This window comes from Zootermopsis nevadensis, unplaced genomic scaffold, assembly GCF_977971745.1.
Source record: "Zootermopsis nevadensis isolate Lab colony 2312 unplaced genomic scaffold, Znev_1.0 Znev_ptg000031l, whole genome shotgun sequence".
Classification (NCBI taxonomy): domain Eukaryota; kingdom Metazoa; phylum Arthropoda; class Insecta; order Blattodea; family Termopsidae; genus Zootermopsis; species Zootermopsis nevadensis.
The window spans coordinates 7,143,194-7,163,478 of record NW_028259163.1 but is presented as its reverse complement, the minus strand read 5'-3'; the positions used below and the strand labels follow the sequence as shown (position 1 = coordinate 7,163,478).

General features: G+C 37.0%; 1 protein-coding gene, 1 long non-coding RNA gene and 1 other non-coding gene across 10 annotated transcripts in view; 2 read left to right on the top strand and 1 right to left on the bottom strand.

The window, feature by feature from the left end:
* LOC147872063 (uncharacterized) overlaps positions 1–20,285 on the bottom strand; it is a 146,000-nt gene that overhangs the window by 71,840 nt on the left and 53,875 nt on the right. The gene's annotated exons all lie outside the window — the stretch shown is intronic.
* Positions 1–20,285, top strand: part of LOC147872067 (protein argonaute-2-like) — a 53,515-nt gene that overhangs the window by 19,614 nt on the left and 13,616 nt on the right. For 4 of the 8 annotated variants that reach the window (XM_087359260.1, XM_087359258.1, XM_087359262.1 and 1 more), the window contains 9 exons: positions 6,971–7,170; positions 10,753–10,784; positions 11,539–11,758; positions 13,298–13,394; positions 13,737–13,930; positions 16,059–16,192; positions 17,326–17,448; positions 18,826–18,916; positions 19,242–19,383. In XM_087359260.1, coding sequence (XP_087215386.1) covers positions 10,769–10,784; positions 11,539–11,758; positions 13,298–13,394; positions 13,737–13,930; positions 16,059–16,192; positions 17,326–17,448; positions 18,826–18,916; positions 19,242–19,383 — 1,017 coding nt within the window. In that variant the 5' untranslated portion in view covers positions 6,971–7,170; positions 10,753–10,768. Of the gene's footprint in view, positions 1–1,793; positions 2,383–2,415; positions 2,819–6,970; positions 7,171–8,508; positions 8,736–10,752; positions 10,785–11,538; positions 11,759–13,297; positions 13,395–13,736; positions 13,931–16,058; positions 16,193–17,325; positions 17,449–18,825; positions 18,917–19,241; positions 19,384–20,285 lie in introns of those variants that run through there. The other 4 variants (XM_087359257.1, XM_087359264.1, XM_087359261.1 and 1 more) reach the window with 3 other exon arrangements.
* Positions 1,628–1,734, top strand: LOC147872068 (U6 spliceosomal RNA). Its single transcript, XR_015538079.1, has one exon. It is a non-coding gene; the product is annotated as a U6 spliceosomal RNA (small nuclear RNA).

The window sequence follows — 20,285 nt, the reverse complement described above, 5'->3', positions numbered from 1 at the left end:
TGTGCCGGTATCGGGTCTACAACAACTAGAAGCAACCGCCATTCACCTGGTACTGGCAACCAGGAAAGTCAAGCTAGTGGCGGCATACCTCGCACCCACCCGGCCATGGATAGAGTCGGACCTGACCGAGTGCTTGAGCGGGGGTTTCCCGGTCCTCTTGGCTGGTGACCTCAACGCGAAACACACGGACTGGAATTCTAGCCTTATCTCTACTAGGGGCTCGCTCCTGCGTGATTACGCCAACAGAAATTCCTGCTTCATCTACGGGCCGGATTCTCCAACCACGGCTCCCTACACACACAACGCCACACCTGACGTCCTTGATATTGTCCTCATCAAGGACTTCGTCCTACCGGTGCACCTGACTGTCTGCCCCGCTGCCAGAGGTCGCCGAAGGCCAACCGAGGGCGACCGATGTTCAGCAGGCCAGCCGAGGCCGTCCCCAAAAGACGGCCAAGTCGGCACAACGAGTGGTTAGACTACTCGGCTACCCTGACTGAGGTTTTCCGTGCTTTTCCTCAGTTGTAAGGCGAATGCCAGGGTATAACTTAATAGGGGCACGGCCATCAGCTGAAGTGATCTTCCCCCCATGCCGCAGAGGCCTTCAGCCGAAACGGCCCCTCCCTCTCTGGGTTCAAACCCCGGAGATCCAACCAACCAAATTTCTTTGGACAACTTGCCTGACGGGATGACCTCCCATCAGCAGCAACGGATCCCAGTTTGAATGGTCGAGGCTCCCGCCACGACGTAACCCTGTTAGCGATAGCAAAATTTCCGTTTCTTATATTAAGACTGTTTACCATTTCCAGCAATGCGCCTTGTGCGCAGGAATGGTTTCACCTAGGTAGGGACGATGCTTGCGCTTGCGCAGGCCTCCGCCCTCAGTTAGCTTTTTGGTTGGTTTGGTTGGTTGGTCCATATTTACACATTGTTGGTAGTTGAGAAAAATTACTCTAACTTATAATTTGGTTACATTCAATCATAAATTTAAAAAGTGAATAATTAATATTAAATGTGTTGTTTATCAGAAATATATAAATGTAAAAATAATGAGAAAGAATTGAAATTTCATTTTCCCTTACTTAAAAATAACTTCGAGTTTTATTATATTTGATTAATTTTAAAAATAATTTTTCAACGCCCCCATAACCCCTGCGCCAGAGAAAATGCTTCCGGGGCCCGCATGCGCCCTGCGGGACACATGTTTCTATGTTCTGGAGTAGGCAATGGAATGGCAGATCTCTCTTTTCAAGGAGGCTGACAAGGGAATGGTCCATTTGGTCATGCCGAAACCTCACCTGAAATTTTGCTTATCTACAGTATACTGACTGAGCTATCCCGGCTCATATGTGAGTGTAGATTACGTACATTCACAAAATAAGAGAATTTCAGTGACCCAAAAATGGTCACGACAAAGTGTTGTCACTTCAGTGACACAACTCACAGAAATTAAGAGGGTAAAATCTCAAATGGGATATTCTGTAGGGGAAAAGTACAGAATATTTTTCACAAAATTATTGAGAACGAAATCAGTCATCTGTCGTCTTCTCTCTGAAGCAGTGAAACATTTAATCTTCCAGTTTCCTAAATATGTAGATTAAATTATCCAATGGCAGTAGCTCGAGTGGCAGTCACTCCATCACTATATCGTGTAACATTGCAGTAATATGGGGAAGATTAGTGTTGCCCCTGCACAAGGATTACGCGCAAGATCGTGAAGTGTTTCATAATTTTAACTTATTCTTAAAACATCCCAATGTCTACAGTTTAGCATTTCACAACAATAAATGTAACTTTTAATGGATTTTGTTAGGTGAACGTTCCTTGTAGTAAGTTTAAAACACTGACCAATGAATGAGAGCCTGAGTGACATACTAGTGTCCTTTCCGATTCATGACTTAGAATCATCCTACATCATCTTGTTCATAATATTCCTCAGTCCTGGGAAATTCCAGGATAACACCTTAAAGTAGGCCACACCTGCTGCCTCTCACATCCCAGACATCTTTTCCTCAGAAATTTTCACACCTCCACAAATTACCTGGACGTCCAGATTATTGAGTATTTAGAATTGCCGCATTTTCATACCGGTCAGTTTTGGTCTCACTATTAATTAATGCGTATTGTAATTACATCCTCCATTTTCCCTGTACTTCAACCTTAGACTGCAGCGCAGAATGTGTAGCTCTTATCGGCACTGTGCACAGTGAAAAATCTTCCTTATATTTAATTAACATGGAGTAGAGTTCTTTTTAGTAACTAATAATTCCTCAGGCAGTGAAGGAATTTTATTCTTCTACAGCACCAAAAGATTCATTGCTACATTAACATATCCTGCCTTCACCCACATGAATCCAGTATAAATCTTCACACCCTGTAATGGTAAGATGCATTTTAACATTATCCATCTGTTTATATCTAGGTTTCGTATGTTCTCTTCACTTCAGGTATTGTAACTAAAAGATTGTGAGCATTTTTGTCTTTCCCATGCATCCTCCATTTCCCTAGCCATATCTTCTTTCTTGATTTCATCACAAACAATTTTTGATGAAGGGTATGAGTTAGGAAGGCTCTCGTGATGAGTTTTCTCCAACCTAATATTTCTTTCTCTTAGGTCCAAGTGTTCTCTTCAGCAACCTGTTCATAAAGACCCTAAACCTGTGCTAGTTTCTTAATGTAAGAGACAAGTCTCTCGCCCATACAGTCCACGACTGTAATCTTGTGACTTGTGGGGTGAGGAAGTGGGGTGAAGGAGGAGAGATAGCGTTTGCCTTTAACGCTACGGACTTTCTGCATCTCAGGATTACAGTCGTGGACCGTAAGACAAATTTCTAATACTTTTAATATTCTATATTTATAGACAGGAGACAGCAAAAGAAAATTTGCTGGAATGAATTGTAGCGAGAAGTCTCCAAAATTAATCGACTCTAAATTTTTTCAAGATTATAACTTAAATATATGATTTGAAGCTTTAGCGGCAACTGAACTCAAGAAAACCCTCTCTGGCCAGCAACTGTATCGATTGGTCTAAAGAAATCCACGTTTTTGGGAACCCTCTACGTAATCAAGGACCTGTTGTGACTGGGTACCTTAAAAGCTCCCTATATATATATCTGCCCAGAACCAGTGTTCGTGGCTGGACACTGGTCAGTAAGAGGTAATAGGTGCAGTCAAGTACTTTCTTTGCTTTTCTTTGGCATTGCACTGGGCTGCTTGGCACAGGATGTGTTCCCGCCTCAGGGTGATATCTCTGATACTACTGAAATTACTGGGGGGCAGTTGGATTTGTATTGTGGTCCACATGCCCTGTTGCTTTTCCAGTGTAGAGATGCTGTGGTCTACTATAGTGGTCTGTGTGGCTGAGACATATGTGTCCCATATTCTGTTTGATTTTGGTCACAGTGATTCTACCACGCTGACATGCAAATATTTTGTCACATCTGCAGGGGATTGAGTATCTTCGGACCTCAATTGAATGTTGTACTTGGCTGTAATATGGATGATCTTGATATTGTATTTAGCTGAACTTATTTTTGACAGATTGCCTTTGTGATACACCAGTTGGGTACTCCTTCTGCAGCTGTAGTTTGTGCTTCAAATATAGGGTGTGATTGATGTCATGCTTACTATATCCATTTTGCTGTAAGTCCTTCTGTATGTGTTGAATTTTGCCCTGAAAGCTTCCAGCATTAGAGGTTGTTCTCACACGCTGGATAAGTGTAGATTTCTGTCTTCTGGGTTATTGCGCTGTGTAGTCTGGTCGATGTTAACCAACGTTTCAGAGGTCATACTGCCTCCGTCATCAGGGCGATGAATATATATTCATATATATATATATATATATATATATATATATATGAATATATATTCATCGCCCTGATGACGGAGGCAGTATGACCTCTGAAACGTTGGTTAACATCGACCAGACTACACAGCGCAATAACCCAGAAGACAGAAATCTTCATATTCACCGCTGTGAGAACCTCAAGTCTTACATGGATAAGTGTAGTTACTACTGCCCCATTTTAGGCTGGATGATGTTTAGACTACATGTAGGTGTAGATCTTTGTTGTTTAGGTTTTCTGTACACATTATGTCCAAGTGAACAATCTGGCTTCTTGCTTATTGTGACATCTAAGAATGGAAGTGACTAGTTCTGCTCAATCTCCATGATGAACCTAATATTTAAATGTATGTAGTTTATATGTTTTAGAAGCTCCTAGAGCTCTTCTATTCCATGAGACCATGCAAAATATTTGTCATCCACGTACGTGTACAGTGTGCTGGTTTCTTTACTCCTGAAGCTATTGCTTTACTCCTCCCACTAGCTCCCATTGGCAAGAGTCCATCCATTAATACTGATTCCGGGCATGCGTACATAGGGTATGTTAAAGGTATCCAGTCACACCAGATCCTTAAAATCTGATGGTTTGGGAGTGTATTATTTAAATAAGCATCCTGGACATTATCCATCTTTGTAATATAATTAAAACATGATATTTTGGAGTCTGAAATCTGTATCCATCCTTAGACCATTTTTGCATAGGTTTAAATGGTAAATATGTTGCCTTATAAACTGTGTTTCAAAATTTCTGTGTGGTTCATATACCGAGAGCAATTGGAAATAGATAATAAACTATATAGATAATGGTATTAAAAGCCGAATGTTTAATCGTTGTCTTTCTGTAAAGCATGTGCAGGCCAGCAACTTTTGTTAACAAGTAAAAAGTTATTACCACTGTATTATTTGTGCTGCATTGGTGTGGCTAGAAGTGTGAAGGAAGAAGGTATTTCTTTTATTTTTCCAGGATTGTTTCTTTATTGGCATTTTGATTTAAAGGTTCCACATTTGATTCTGACTGCAGATAAAAAGATTTATTTGCAAAACACATATCTTAGGGGCATTTTTGTTTTGTTATGTGTACCAGTCACACAAGATATGCATTAGTATGTTAATCTTCGAAAGGGTCATTTTGAAGACAAGGCATCTTAAATAATTTGTCTAGAATCCCTGAGCTTCATCTGCAGTTTTCAGTCATCTTGAAAAGACTCAGTTAGACAACAGACATAACATTCAAATGAGGCAATGTCATCCCAAGACTCTGACACAAGTCCAGAGAGCATTTCATTCTTATTCTTGGAGGGACATCAGGCAACGTTTCCTGCATGGTTTTCTTCACCACACGCCAGTTCTACTTAACCTCACTTATCCTTGGTCAGGCACTTGTAGTGGCCATTCAGTGAGTTTGACTTCAGCCTGCTGTGATAGCCTTTCTTGAATCGCATGAGAATCATGAATGGGGGAATGGCCCACTTGTGATCCACGCTGTTCTCAGCCCACGCTACATGTAATAGTTTAAGTTTAGTGGTAAGCACACCCTTCACTGCATAGTGTCGTAATGTGAGACCATCTTCTCTTAGTCTCAGTATAGCTGTACATTTATGTCCAAGACAGCTGATAGCAGCCTTAAGCTCTCTTGCACTGGCAAAAGGGTTCTTTGAGGTTTGGCTGCTGATGCAGCATCACAGACTGGACTTGATACGTGCTATAACCCAATTTCTTTGCACCTCTTAACTTGCCCATCTGTCAGTATTTCTGTAGCATTGCTCTTGTTGTGGACCCTGGGACACCATTCGTCCACCTGCAGTGATAGCATTTAACCCACCTTCTTCAACAAGAGTGATGACTTGCTCATGAGTAGATGTGTCATGGTGATCCACAGTGATGATAGGAGTTGTTCAAGCCTTGTGCACTGGTTGTATTATAGTAGAATGACCAAGAGATGTTCCATCCCCCATGATAAGTAATATAACTTGCTGCTGCATTCTTAGCTGTAAACAAGTAAGATTACATCAGGTGGCCATCAAAGTATATGAAACCCTCTCTAAGTCTCTGTTATGCAAATCAACCACACTGTTATCCATCTCAAATAACAAGTCATTAGTAACAAATGGAAGCCAGTGTAAGGTGAGTTAGCAGTGAAGTTGCTTCATTTGAACATTATGTTAGATCTGTAATTGAGTCCATACCAAGATGAACGACATCTTATTAAAGATGGCAGGTCATCAAAACAACCAGTGTAAGTGCTAACATACCAATTCGTATTTTGTGTAAGAACCTGGTATAATTTATGAAACAAGAATATTTCTAAAGTATGTGCTTTTACAAATAAATTGTTTATTTGCAGTTATATTTTAACACAGAACCTGTTAAATAGAATCTGGTTTTTGATTTATAAAATTTATAGTGCCTGGTTTTTGTTATATGTGTTATTTTCATGCAGAATATGCACTTTATCTTGATATTGGTGCAGTGGAGATTTGTGTATTTTCAAGCTTTGAAATTTAATTGTACTTTTGTATCAAACATCTGCATACAAGAGTCTGAAAGAGTGGAATTTCTCAAATGGATGATTAATTAAAAAAATATGATGGCCCTTGTATTTAGAGACAATTTCTCTAATGTTATTGTTTTTTCCTCCAGCTGCACGTTGTAGTAGAAATGAAAGGCCTTATAGACTGATTAAACTTTATAATATGGGAAAAGGTGGTTTAAAGTCCCACATTAAGGGCCTATCAGCTGGACTTTATGGTTAACAGTTCAGCAATATGCAAGTGCAATGCACGTCCATCTGGACTGTGTATGAAGTAACACAAGGACAGCAAAGGCTAACAATGCTTTTTTAACTGTTTAAATTATTGAGGTTATGTGAGAGGATGATATTGTGAATGATGAATCGGAAGGAACATGGAAGGAATTTGTAATTGCATGAAGTATTCATGACTTATTTTACAGAACTATCCTGCCACTTACATGCAAGGACAGGAGAGAAACATGAAACATGTCAGGATACCTGATCTCTGAATCAATATATGAACTCAGAACCCCCAAAATTCAATGCAGGATCACTAACATGTAAATGTGATATTTGGTAAATGAGAGTTGAATCTTTCTTTGTTTCTGTTGCAGGAGTATGAAAAATGTGAGGACTATTGGGCAAACAACCTGGAAGAGGAACGTTTTCTGTATGAGCAGGAACAGAAACTCAGTGATGAAATTTTTCAGAATTGATGTCCAAGATTAGAGAATGTGAGGAAATGTTTGGTGCACAAGAAGATGATAGCGACATGTTGTCAACAATAGAGGAGAGCGGAAGTCTCGAGAAACAGGTAAAGTGATTGCAGATCATAATCAGAATGCCTATAACCGTAGATTCATTTCATAGAAACACAAGTAATGTTATCAATGGAGAATTTGAAACTGTTTCAAAATTTAAATGTGCAGGAATAGCTATGACAAATAGAAGTAAGTTTCATGTTAAAAGTATGAATATGACAAATTTTGGAAATAGTTTGGGGAACTTCATGATATTCACACTCATTCAGTAATGAAATGTAGCAGGTTGTGATGGGTCAGATATATAGTTTGGATGTGAGGGACAGGACATAAATACAGAATTTTTGTTGGGAAACTGATTTAAAATCGGCCACTTGAAATATAAAGAAACAGGTGGAGAGATGTGGTGATAGATTTTAAAGGTGAGTGGTGGATACAACTAGATTAGGATTGTGTACAGTGGTGGGTTTTATGATTGGAGGTGTTGACCTTCTGGTGCTGATACCAGAGAGTTGGTACCGGCACCAGTGACCCAGAATTTCTATTCAAGGTGCTTGCAACCAGTGAATCATCTGCCTCGTTTGGTTAGTGTGCTACACGTTTCTCCCATATCATGTGTTCTGTTTCTTTGTATATGTCTGTGCCTGTTTCCTACCACTAACTTGCCAGCCATTCATCGCCCAGATGATGGAGGCAGTATGACCTCTGAAACGTCGGTTAACAACCCAGAAGACAGAAGTCTTCATACTCACCGTTGTGGAAACCTCAAATCTTACAATTTGTTCTGTTGAGAAATGTAACATTTACCGCAAGCCTTTTCAGCAACGTCGGTGCGAGTAACTGAAGTTTAATATGGGAGTAACTTTGAGGGTGATGGCTCCTAAATCCTTTTTGACGTAAATACGTCTATACGGAAAGGAAGTTTATGTATTGGCTTTATTCTAAATATTTCCTTTATACTTTATTCCTACCAGATACGTAGATTTGTGAATCAAGTTTCTCTTTATATGGACGTTGAAACTGTAATCATCGTCCAATTCTCTAGGTAGTAGCGTTGCCATATTATTAACATCTACTGGAACATTGATAACTTGTCCCAGTATCCCAAATGCACCCAATTGATGTCTTAACCTCCCAATTTGCATAAATGGAAGTAATGTAATGTAATGTTATCTTCAATGTCATCCATCTTGTTACGAAAGTGGATTGTTGACGGCAATAATGTAACACAACAATGCACGCAAACTGACCATTGTTGTCGGTCCATGTTTACACATTGTTGATATGGATCGACAACAATGGTTATGTTAGCTAAGAAACTAATTGTTACGTCATCTGTTTACTCGGCATTGTTGCATTAGTATATATTGTCGTCAACAATCCGCTTTCGTCATTGCGGAAAGAGTTGAGCTGTGAATCGGTTGTAAAAAAAGTGCGTCGTAGACTAAATAATTTTGACATTGTGTTTCATTACATTACATTTCATTTCGTTATATTACATTACATTCAGCTACCTTCCTTTCATTGTCTAAAACGTCAGAACTGTTTAAGAAATGAAGAAAGGTGAAAGAAAACGTTATCAACTACTTGAAGTACCAACAGCAACAACTTCAACAAGGTAGACTGATACTCGTTCGATATATTACGATTACGAAAACTCTTATGAAAACTGACTTTATGATCGATTTTAAGACGAAGATTTGCAAGGGTGGGGTTGAAGGTAGAAAGTTGACTGACCAAGAACAGTTGGCCTCTGAACAGCGAAGTAAAGAACTAAAACATCAGACCTACTTAACAAATAAAGAAAAGCGAAAGAATACTTACATTGATAAACGAGACCATATTAACGACACACGTAGAAAAACAGGCGAAGATTTGCAAGGGTGGGATTGGACGTAAAAAGTTGTCTTACCAAGAACAGTTGGCCTCTGAACAGCGAAGTAAAGAACTAAGACATCAGACCTATTCAACAAATAAAGAAAAGCGAAGGAAGACTTACATTGACAAACGAAATATTAAATATCAACAGAAACCGATAGACGAAAAACGCGAAATTATCGAGAAGGAAAGACAAGGACTCTAGAGAATGCGCTCCGAAAAGAGCGCTTTGCTCTAATCTCTTATATAAAAGTCTGGTTTCTAAGAAGCTGAAGATTAAAGTACACAAAACAATAATCTTACCTGTTGTTTTGTGTGGGTGCGAAACATGGTCTCTCACTCAGAGGGAGGAGCACAGATTGCAGGTGTTTGAGAATCGAGTGTTGAGGAGGATATTTGGGCCTAGGAGAGAAGACGATGGGGCATGGAGAAAACTGCATGATGATGAGCTTAAAAATCTGTACTCCTCCCCCAACATTGTCAGGGTGATTAAGTCGAGAAGAATGAGATTGGCGGGGCATGTAGCGCGCATGGATGGGACAAGAGGTTTGCACCGGTTATTGGTTGGGAAGCCTGAGGGGAAGAGACCTCTGGAGAAACCTAGACGTAGATGGGAGGATAATGTCAGGCGGGATCTATGGGAGATAGGAGTTGAAGGAGACTGGATTTTGTTGGCCCGGGACAGGGTCCGGTGGAGGGATTTGGTTAATTCGGTGATGAACCTTCTTGTTCGGTAAGCCATCTGGTTGGTTGGGTCCACTATTTGGGAAGCCTGAGGGGAAGAGACCTCTGGGGAGACCTAGACGTAGATGGGAGGATAATGTCAGGCGGGATCTATGGGAGATAGGAGTTGAAGGAGACTGGAGTTTGTTGGCCCGGGACAGGGTCCGGTGGAGGGATTTGGTTAATTCGGTGATGAACCTTCGGGTTCCGTAAGCCATCTAGTTAGTCAAATATAAATGTTTCAGATTTGGAATTGCGAATTTTGATAGTATCAAGTATGGGCTTATTAGTTGCCCATTTTTAAATACAACAAACACTTGCAGGTAAATTATATTTTACATGTAACTAATATTTCCAATTTTTAGAAGATTTATGTATGACTAACCTACCATTTGCTTAAGGCCCTGAGGAAACCCAGAAAAAATGTTACAACAGTTAACCTGGTAAAAATTTGAACCAGAAACTCAAAATATAAAGGCGGGGTGATAAGGACTTCGCCACATTTGGTTGTGAATGTATTGAATGTTGTTGTTTTCTGGGTTCTGGTGCTGTCATTACGCTTGAAGATCACAGTTGACATCTTCGTGGCAAGAGTATCAAATATCAATCGGTCTGTACTCACTTCCTGGTTAAGTGGTACTTTATTAATATTGTTAAAAGGTATCCACGTTAACATATTTATTTTTAGCAATGTAAAATTTGCTGCAGAGAATTGTGAAAAAAGTTAATTCTAAAATCCATGTCATTGAGAGATTGTTTTATTCTTGGCACTTAAAAGTACGCAGTTGAGTAGGAACCTTAAGTCTAACCTACATAAAAGCATTTAAATTCAGATTTGTGAAATCCAGTAATCTTGCCTGCTCAGAAAGTAAGATCACCGAAGAAATGGTTTTGGGTGAAATTGTAAAATTTATGTGACAACATTTATTTGCTTGTGATTAATAATCTCTTTCATGATAAAAATTAACGTTTGAAACAAGTTTAGAGTTAATTAATATATATTTATGTTGTAATTTTTTTATATTTTGTTGTAGATATTCTGGTCCTGACATGGTGAGGAAGAACGGTAAGCTGTGGCCACTTTTTGTCTTGTTTGATATAATATTAAGGAGACCCAGTTCTCTGTGACCTTTTACTTTTTGAGAACTTTCACAAGTAGCTGTATATCTTGTTACAGCCTATCCATTAGTGGGTAGAAAACAGTTTCTGTTCTTATTAATATATTTATTAATTACACTGTGTACCGTTGCAATAGTGAAGGTGGCCATTTCTGAGATATGGCCCTATGAGGTGGACTGCTACCTCAGATTGTAGGTTAAAGAAACTAATTTTAAAATTTCTGTTTTCATGAGTCCTGCAAATGCCCTTATAGCAAAACATGCCGAGCTTAGTTTAAGGATGATGTATTGAATATGTGTTTTCCAGTCTAAATTGTTATTAATTTGTAGGCCAAGAAATTTTATTTGAATCAATTTCCTCCATTATTTTATCTACTCGTCATACCATATATTTCGACTTACACAAGTTCTGCTGTTAGTACAAAATTTCATGAAATTTGTTTTGTCACAATTTAATGTGAGTTTACTGGCTTCAATTTATTTGTTTAATCTAACAAGGACATCATTTATGTAATTTTGAAAACAGGCAATTTCTGGATGTGAAATAATAATATTAGTATCATCTGTAAACTACTAAAATAACCTTTATGAGTTCAGCCTGGAACTCCATCCTTATGTTGAACTGATCTCAGTTTTATATTCTTGAATAAAGAGTATTTATAAATTTTAAATATATTTTGTTGTTCATTGATGAACTTGCAGGCACTGTAAAGCAACAGACTGGAGATGCTGATGTTGCAGCTATAACTAGAGGAATGCAGACATTAAAGATCCCAAATAGGACAGGTTGTGGGACTAAAGGAAGAAAAACTGTTGTAGAAACCAACTATTTATCACTGGACTTGTCAAAGCTTCGGAACAAAATTGCAATTCATTATGATGTGGAATTTAAACCGTCACCATTTCCAAAAAGACTTTTGAGGTGTGTATAGCCCCATTATAGTTTGCATATGATATGTACAGGTAAACTTTGTATGATTTTTATGGGATAATGAATAATAATTATGTTAACATTAGCTTCAAAATGGTTATATTTAGTTTTACAATAATTCACTCTGATTTGCATTATTTGGTAACTGGTAAGATTTTAATTGTACATATTTCAATGCACTGTTGTTTTTTTTTTAAATTATCTTACCCACAAATCTAGGAAGTAAATCAGTTTTTACGATGTTTTGAAGATATGTTGCTTGTGAAAATGTGTTTGCTATAATACCAATACATTTAAATCTAACAAATACTGAACTTTTCTGCCTTCAAAGACTTTGTACATCCATGGATATTTGTGTAGCTAGCAGCAAAAATGAATTTCTTACCTGTTGTCTATCTTGTTTAGGTCAGTTTGAACAATATTAAAACTTTTAATGACTTGCTTCTCTGATAACTCAGAATACTATGATGTTAATTTTCTCACAGTAATTTGTGTGTTGTTGTTAATAAGTAGGAGGCTAAATGTTATGTTTTGTATTTATGCAATTTGGTAGAATAAATGCATTGCTTATATACTTACAGTTTGTTATTGTCAACATTGTCAGTGTTTGTAAAATTCATTACAAGTTTAGGAGCTAGCCAAAACTTTAGGGACCAAACGTAATGTGGTTTGCCAGGTGTTGCTTCATTTAACAGTACATTGCAAGCAGGTCCTTTCTCATTGTGATTTTGAATTAATGACTGCTGTCTCCATTATAGCATTATTTGTAGATGCATGTTAAAAAAGTCCTAAATTTTTGTTTTTGTAACAATACATACTCTAGTCCAGTGATTTTGAACTTGTGGGTCAGAATGAATTGTGAGGGTGCCTTGAAAGGGTCACAAGCTTAACCTTTTCCTCACTGATTGTTGCATTTGTAACCACACTTGGAGGATACAATGAGGATCTTTGGTTAGTGTATGAACTGTAGTGATCTGATAAGAACAGTTCCATTATTTAATAAAACTATTAATGATAAACTGTTTGCACAGCTTTATTCAGTCAGACTTTCATGAAATTCTTCAGGTGTGGGTCCATTGCATGCGCTTTATATAAACTATGTTTATTTGTCATAAGAGATATTTTGATTTGAGGTTATGTACATTGTTTTGTATAACAATAAAGATTCAAATTATATAAGTTGATATATAAACTTATAGTATGTAGCATCTAGCTTTCTTGAAGTTCATGACATTTCCAGGTACTAGCATTGTTAAGACCAAAGTAGTTAGGTCTGTAATGTAAAAAAATCTTGCTGTTTTATTATGCCTCAGTAGAATCTTGGTAGATTAAAGGTGTTAAAATGTTATTGCACAGTGTAGAAGACTAGGTTGCTTCTATTATAAACATGTATGTTATGCAGATTGTGTATGTTGTATTGAATTTTTATGCTTATAAATATATCATGTTTCTGTATGTTTCTAGTTTTGTTAGAATTACTGTTGAAACTGTATAACATTTTGTGTAATTATACATAATCTCTTATTTCAGACGTGCAATGGAAGAATTCAGGCGGAGAAACTTTCCTGATCGATATCCAGCTTTTGATGGGAGGAAAAACTTGTACAGTACTCGAGAGCTGCCAGAGGTATGTTTGGTTTAATTTAACAACAATAAGCTGTTGCTGCTGGTAATGTTGATGTGGATGTAAAGACATAAACCTTATGATAGAGGCAGTACGCTCGTTTGAAACATTGATCATTTCCTACCAGACTACACAGTGCGACATCCCAGATGACAGCCGTCTTCATACTTATCATTATGAAAGTCTCAAATTTTGCCATATCAGAGTTAATTAAAAAAGTTGGTTTTCCTGTGTATTTGTTGTAAGATTTATAAGTCTTCAGTTCTGAACATTGTGGTACATACAACTATTGAAAGAGGTACTGTGATACTCTGTAGCAAAGTACTGAAGTGTTTTTTTTTTCAGATAACTGATCATTTCACGGTGCAAGATGATGAATCTGTTAGGGTTAAAGAGTGTGAGATTACCATCAAATACACATCTCAAGTTAATTTGGAATCCCTCTCTACATATATGAGCAGTGAGCGTACACTGGAAATCCCACAGAAAGCTATTCAGGCTGTGGATGTTGTGCTGCGCAATGCACCATCTTTGCATGGGTAAGTAGTTAATTAGCTGTTTTGTGACTCTTAGTGTACCAGAAACATCTGATTGGTCTGTAAGGTATTCATCAATACTGTGTCAGTTACAGAGATTGTGTAGTGTCAAATGAAGTGAATGAAAGTATGTAAAGACTTGAAAGATGTCTACCTCAAGATACTCACTGGTAGTTCCTGCAGGGCCAAGGAAGAGCTAGAAAGCACTGAATCATGGTAACCAGAAAACCTGGCTGAGATTTGATCATGAACTTGAGGAGGATTGTGACATGATAATTGTTAGTTAATTTTAAAACGTGCAAAATAATTATGAATGTTGATTAAAATGGATATGAATATTGTAAAAACTCTGCATGTATTTAGTTATTATTCGTAGAGAGATTTTTTGGTTTAAGGGTCAATCTGCAGGATGATAGAACTGGAATTTTTCATCCCAAATTTCTATGGCATTTTAAATAATAGTCTGTGATATAAAATTCCAATTGATTCTGTTCAAAGTACTTTTTTCTGTGATCAGTACATTTTTATCAATCAGCGTTGAGTTGTCAATGATTTAACTTACAACAGTGCTGTTTGTGCAGGGCCGGATGGGTCTTTGGTAGGTATGTTTGCGTCTGTGTGGGTGAAAAGGGGTTACTGGTGAGATCTCTTTCCTGTCAGGGTTAACATGGGGAATAAGGATGATCACCAGCTGGATTGTAGAAAATTGCTGTGAAGTGGTGAGGTTGCAGGAGCGTCAAGTTTTGCCACAGTTGTTAACACTGGTATATACTATATAGTATATGGTTTATTAATGTTGATGAAGATGATTCTCGTACGTACAACACAATGTTTATCAGAAAGAACACAGCCAGCTTTACAAAGAGGATGAATCCACTCTAATTTCTCGGATTGCTGCCAACTAGGCCACAATGCAACTCTGTTATTCCCAAGTGTTTGGGACTGTTTCTACCAGTTGCCACTTCCCTACCCTCTTTTTACTGAAAGATTCCTGGAAAATAACTGCTCAGTACTTAGGTTTTTCAAAGGAGTAGCAGGTATATGGTGTACAGAGTGCATGTGGATACCTGCGTTTTACAGCTTAGTTGTGTGTGCTTGCCCCCTGGGCTTGAACTCAGGGGTCCATGGCAGACTCATTGGCTAGACCAGTTATAAACTGTGTTTTATCTCTCCAAACCTTTCATGACTATACATTATTAGAATTCTGAAAGGATTTTCCCTTTTTGAAGTGTATTTACAAACTGCTAAATTTTCTGTTTATTTGTTCCTTGCTTCAGCTTTATGTCAGTTTTATCTTGGAGTATAATTTTGTTTGATTTTAGTTTTACCTTAAAACACTGTATCAGTAAATAAATTGACGTTCTAAAATTTAGCTCTGCTTCTTCAGATGTTAAACAAGAAACACGAATTGTATGAAGTACCAGAAATCAGCTCATTATTGGCATGTCATTCATATTTTTCTCTCATTTTCCCAACAAGATACTTAAAAATAGGGCTTTGCTGCTTCCTATATATCAACTAGAATTCATGATGTAATCGCAGTATAATTCTGTAAATTGTGCAGTAGACATGAAGTGCTGAAGCATGAGAAATAAAGAAATCTATTAGAGTTTGAAGTGAGTTCATAATGAGTCTTTAGCCTGGTTTCTGACTAAGTAATTTGTGGTTTTCCTGAGTTTCTCCACCAAAATTCTGGTATAATGCATTAAAATATGTCAGAACTACTACTTCCCAATTTCATTAATTCTTTCACTGAACGCTGTATAACATGAGGCATTTAACAAGAAGATAATTCTGTGTTTTTCTTTGACAGTCGGATGCTGTCTTTTCGCTATGCAGGCTTGGTCTGCAGGGGATTTATGGTGGATAAACTGTTACTGAAGTGGGTTTTTTCTGAGTTCTTTTGTTGTATCCTGTCAGTTATTGATTAAACAGTGTTCCATACTGTCAGTGAAGTGTGTGACTATGCAGGACATTAACAGTCTCATACCTGTTGAGACTTCAACCCTGAAGTTCGCTTCAGTGATGATTGCATTTCATGTCGCTGTTTTGTTGAGGTGCATGAAGAATTTAATTTGAAACTGTTTTTCTGTGTTTAATAAGATAATGGTATTAATGTTTATCTTGTTAGGTTTGTGCAAGTTGGACGCTCATTCTATACTCCTCCAAGCGGTACAATTTTGAAACTCGGTGATGGACTTGAAATGTGGTATGGAATGTTCCAAAGTGCCACTTTGGGCTGGAAGCCATTTGTGAACATTGATGGTCAGTATATTTAATGGTTGGTAATACTTGGTACTTGATACAGGGGCTTGTCTTAGTGTTAGCATTACCCTCTATATTTTTAGGTACCTTGTTTAGTTGGACATCATTACTCAACCCCATGAAAAATTTATTGCAGATATTGTCAGTAAGCATATTTGCAAGTTAAATGTCAACTCTAAACAGAATCACATGTGCACCAAAATACATAACCAGGTACTGAAAAAGACACTTTTGTGTTTGCCTAAGATGAGGTGTTTTTCTGAGCTGGTGTGCCAAGATTTATAGTAATGTTTATTATTAATGGGTCATGTGTACTACAGGCTGCTGAACATTCTTTGGGAAACAAAATACATCAGGCATTGAAAACATAGAATACATATGAGCTTTTATTGAAAAATAAGCAATATTTTTTCCATTGTTATGAATTCTTGGTATTTGTTACATTTTTCATTTTCGTTTGTTATTGTGAATAACATTTTATTTTATAAAGGTTAATTGTGAAAAAGGTCTATCACTTCTTTTTTAAATAATCCAGGCCATAAAATTGTTTCCAATGAAATTCATTATCCAGAAGACAGAAATCTTCATGCTCACCACTGTGGAAATCTCAAATCATTCTCATTATCATTAGTTTGTACAACTGCTTTAAAATAATTTGGCACCAAAGGGGCTAAGCACATAAGTGGTGACAAATAAGGCATTTTTTTATCAAAAGCTTTGGGTTGGTGGTCCAGTTTTTAGCTCTGAATACGAAACTTGGCATGATTTTTAATGACTTACAGGTTTTCTGCATAAAGTTGTAAATTATTTTTCCTTGTATTGAATTAAAATTATATCACATTGAAAAGATTTGAAATAAGAGTTGTAGATGTGAATGGGATATATGTATTACTTGTAAATGTTTTTGTATGTGATGCTTATTTTGAGAAGCTTGATAAAGTTTGCAGAGTTGTGTAAAATAAAATAATTTATAGTCATGTACATTTTTAAAAATTGGCCATCTGTTATGTAGAACCCTTCAGTGGAACTGTAAAATCGGTGGACGAGTATGAATACTGAAGTAATCATACTGCAGCACTAAGTTTATTTGTGACATTTATTTCTGATTTAATTGTGATAATTATGTTTGACAGTGACACATAAAGGTTTTCCATCACCACAAAATGTTGTGGATGCCATTTATGAAATCTGCAGACCTCAAGATCACAGTGAGTTGAACTACAATCAGAAGGAGGATTTCAAGAACTATATCAGTGGTAAGGGTGAGAATAGTTACTGAAAAACTGCATTATCCCTTTTAGTACCAAGCCAGTACATTATGCCATAAGACTGCGAAGCAATTTTATTGAAAAGGAAGACCTGTAGTTAAGAGATATATTTTTCTTTGGAAATGTAGTTTACACATTCAACAGAACTGTGTTCATATATGAGCTGTTAAAAGCAAGTAAAACGTTTATTTTGCAAAATACATTTTCAAATTAACATTGAATTTTCACATTTAAAATAATGTTCTCCAAAGATCAAAAAGTTATGAACACAATTAATACAAGTTGCTAGGAAACCACAACAAACTCATTGTCAGCATTGTTATTCACAGCAAAAGCATTACAGAGATCAGTTGGATAATGCTGTTTAAGGAAATAATTGCTGTTTATTCTGAGAATTATTAAAACCATAAATGCTAATTATAAGAGATATTGATTGTTAAAAAAGGTGGAACATGTAGTTAACACTGAACTTCAAATACTTAAAGTTATGAAAAAATAATATGGTTGAAAACTCTGTTGATCAGGGACCATTATGTCCCTTTAAAATTCACTTCTTAAGGTTTTCAAATGTGGCCTTTTCAAGTAAGGTGTTTGAACTGTAGGGTCCGTGCTAACCATATGCTGGTCTTTTAAATTGTGGGCATAAGAGGAGAAGTGACATTATATACTTTTCTCAGGAGGGACAAAGTTATTTTAAATACTCAGCAATGTGTGTAGGCCTATTGTTAATTTATTTACATACAGATTTGTGTCCTCACACTATAACATCTGACTGTTGGTTTAGCTATTTGAATAACATAACATGAAGATGGCTGTTTTCTGGGAACTTCTGCCAGACTGCATGGCACTATAACCCAGAAGACAGTCATCTTCATGCTCATCACCTTGAAAATCTGAAGTCCTACTAAGCAGCAACATTATTTGGTACATAGGAGTTATCTCCTTTTTGCATGAAGGTTTTGGATTATAGTTTAAATAGCATTTCTGAAAGCTTAATGAAATTGCAGTCAGAGTCTTCTATTAAAACAAACTTATTTTAGAAATTAATATAGCCAGATAGCTCAGTATGACTATGGACTGGATGACTAGTGTTAGATTCCCAGCAGAGGCAGAGGATTTTTCTTCAAGTCCCTGCATCCAGACCAGCTCTGTAGCCCACCCAGACTTCTTTCCCGTGGGTAGTAGATGGGCCTTTCTGCAGGGGTAAAGCTTGGATAGGGCATGCCGCTGAACGAATCATTCCCATGTAATGCAGAGGTCAAGAACATATGCCAGCTTGATGTCCTGTCCTGTCAATTGCCTTCATTGTATGTGTGACAGTCTAAAAGTATACAAGTTGTTGGTATTGAATTTTATTTGTTTCAGACTTAAAGATTGATTACATGATCCCTAACAACCCAACCAGCAAGCGAACATTCAGGGTAAACGCAATTGCTGAATGTCCAGCAAAATTACGGTATGTTCAATCTTTTGTGAGCTACAGTCATATCTTTATGTTCACATGTTTTTCATCAGTAGATAGCTGTGAATGTACAGGAATGTTTCTGACTTCACATGTGCAGTTATATGAAATGAGAAATATGATAGCTACAAGTTTGCCTTGATAATTTCTACCATCTGTTGAAATCTCTTAAATTATTTTTCCTGGAAATAGGGATCTGTGTTAAACAGAAAATTTTTTAAAATGGTAAAAATTTAGTTTCCCTGGGATTGCATTATGAGTATATTTTATGATGTTACAGGAATATTTTGATTTACATGTAATGTTTTTTATTATAAAGATTTCAGTTGGATGACGGTCAAACGATGTCAGTTCAAGAATATTTTGCCCATGTCAAGCGTATACAACTGAGATTTCCACATCTTCCATGCCTTCATGTTGGTTCACTTAAGAGAGAAAAGCCAATATATCTTCCACCAGAGGTATAGTACGGGACTTTAATCTTGATACTTGCAAGGAATGCAGGAAGTCCGAAGTGTTAAAGGCTGATGTTATCTTTCCTCCTTCACCCCAATTCCTCACCCCGAAAGTCTCAAGATTACAGTCTTACACTGTAAGAAACATTATTTTGAATTGATATATGATTCTTTATGCACTGTGAATCAGCCCCTATAGAACAGGGTGGGACTGTTTACTCTCTGACTGTATTTGGACTGTTTCTTAATACAGCTGACATTATTGTCATTTTATGTAGTAGAAAGGGATTTTCCTTTCCATACAGATGGTAAATTTTGCTGTTCCATTTATTGTATTTGATTCTTCCTTGGATTTCCTCTCATTGGTGTGGACTGTCTTATAAGAAAACCTTCTCCATTCTTCACTCTCCTCTTGTATCTGTATGTCTTCTTTCACTTAGTCTGTCCTCATGCTTGGTCTCCCAGTCTGTTTTTCAAAACACTAGAAGGTGTTTGTGTTCTTTTACTCATATTTACAGTGCTTCATTTCAAATATTTAAAAACAGAGTTCTAAGAGTACCAGATGTAAGAAAAATATATTTAGTGGTTTGTGAACTGAGTTAAACAATGATTTATACACTTTCTGTATCGCTAAGTTAGTTAAAACCAGGACATATTTCTAGAAAGAACTGGCACAGCTTTTATGGCATGTCTGACAATTTTAACATGTTTTGACAATCTTTATTTTTTATATTTTAAAGCAAAATTGCAGGTATTCCTTACTGGTGCATGCTGCCACAAAGAAAGCTCTGGTTACAGGGGGCTGAAAAAGTAGATCAGGTGGGGAAGCAAGAAATACAAGCAGAATTTTATTTGCGATACTCTTGGAAAGCAGTATGTGTTTAAGATTTACATTTTGGGCATATTCC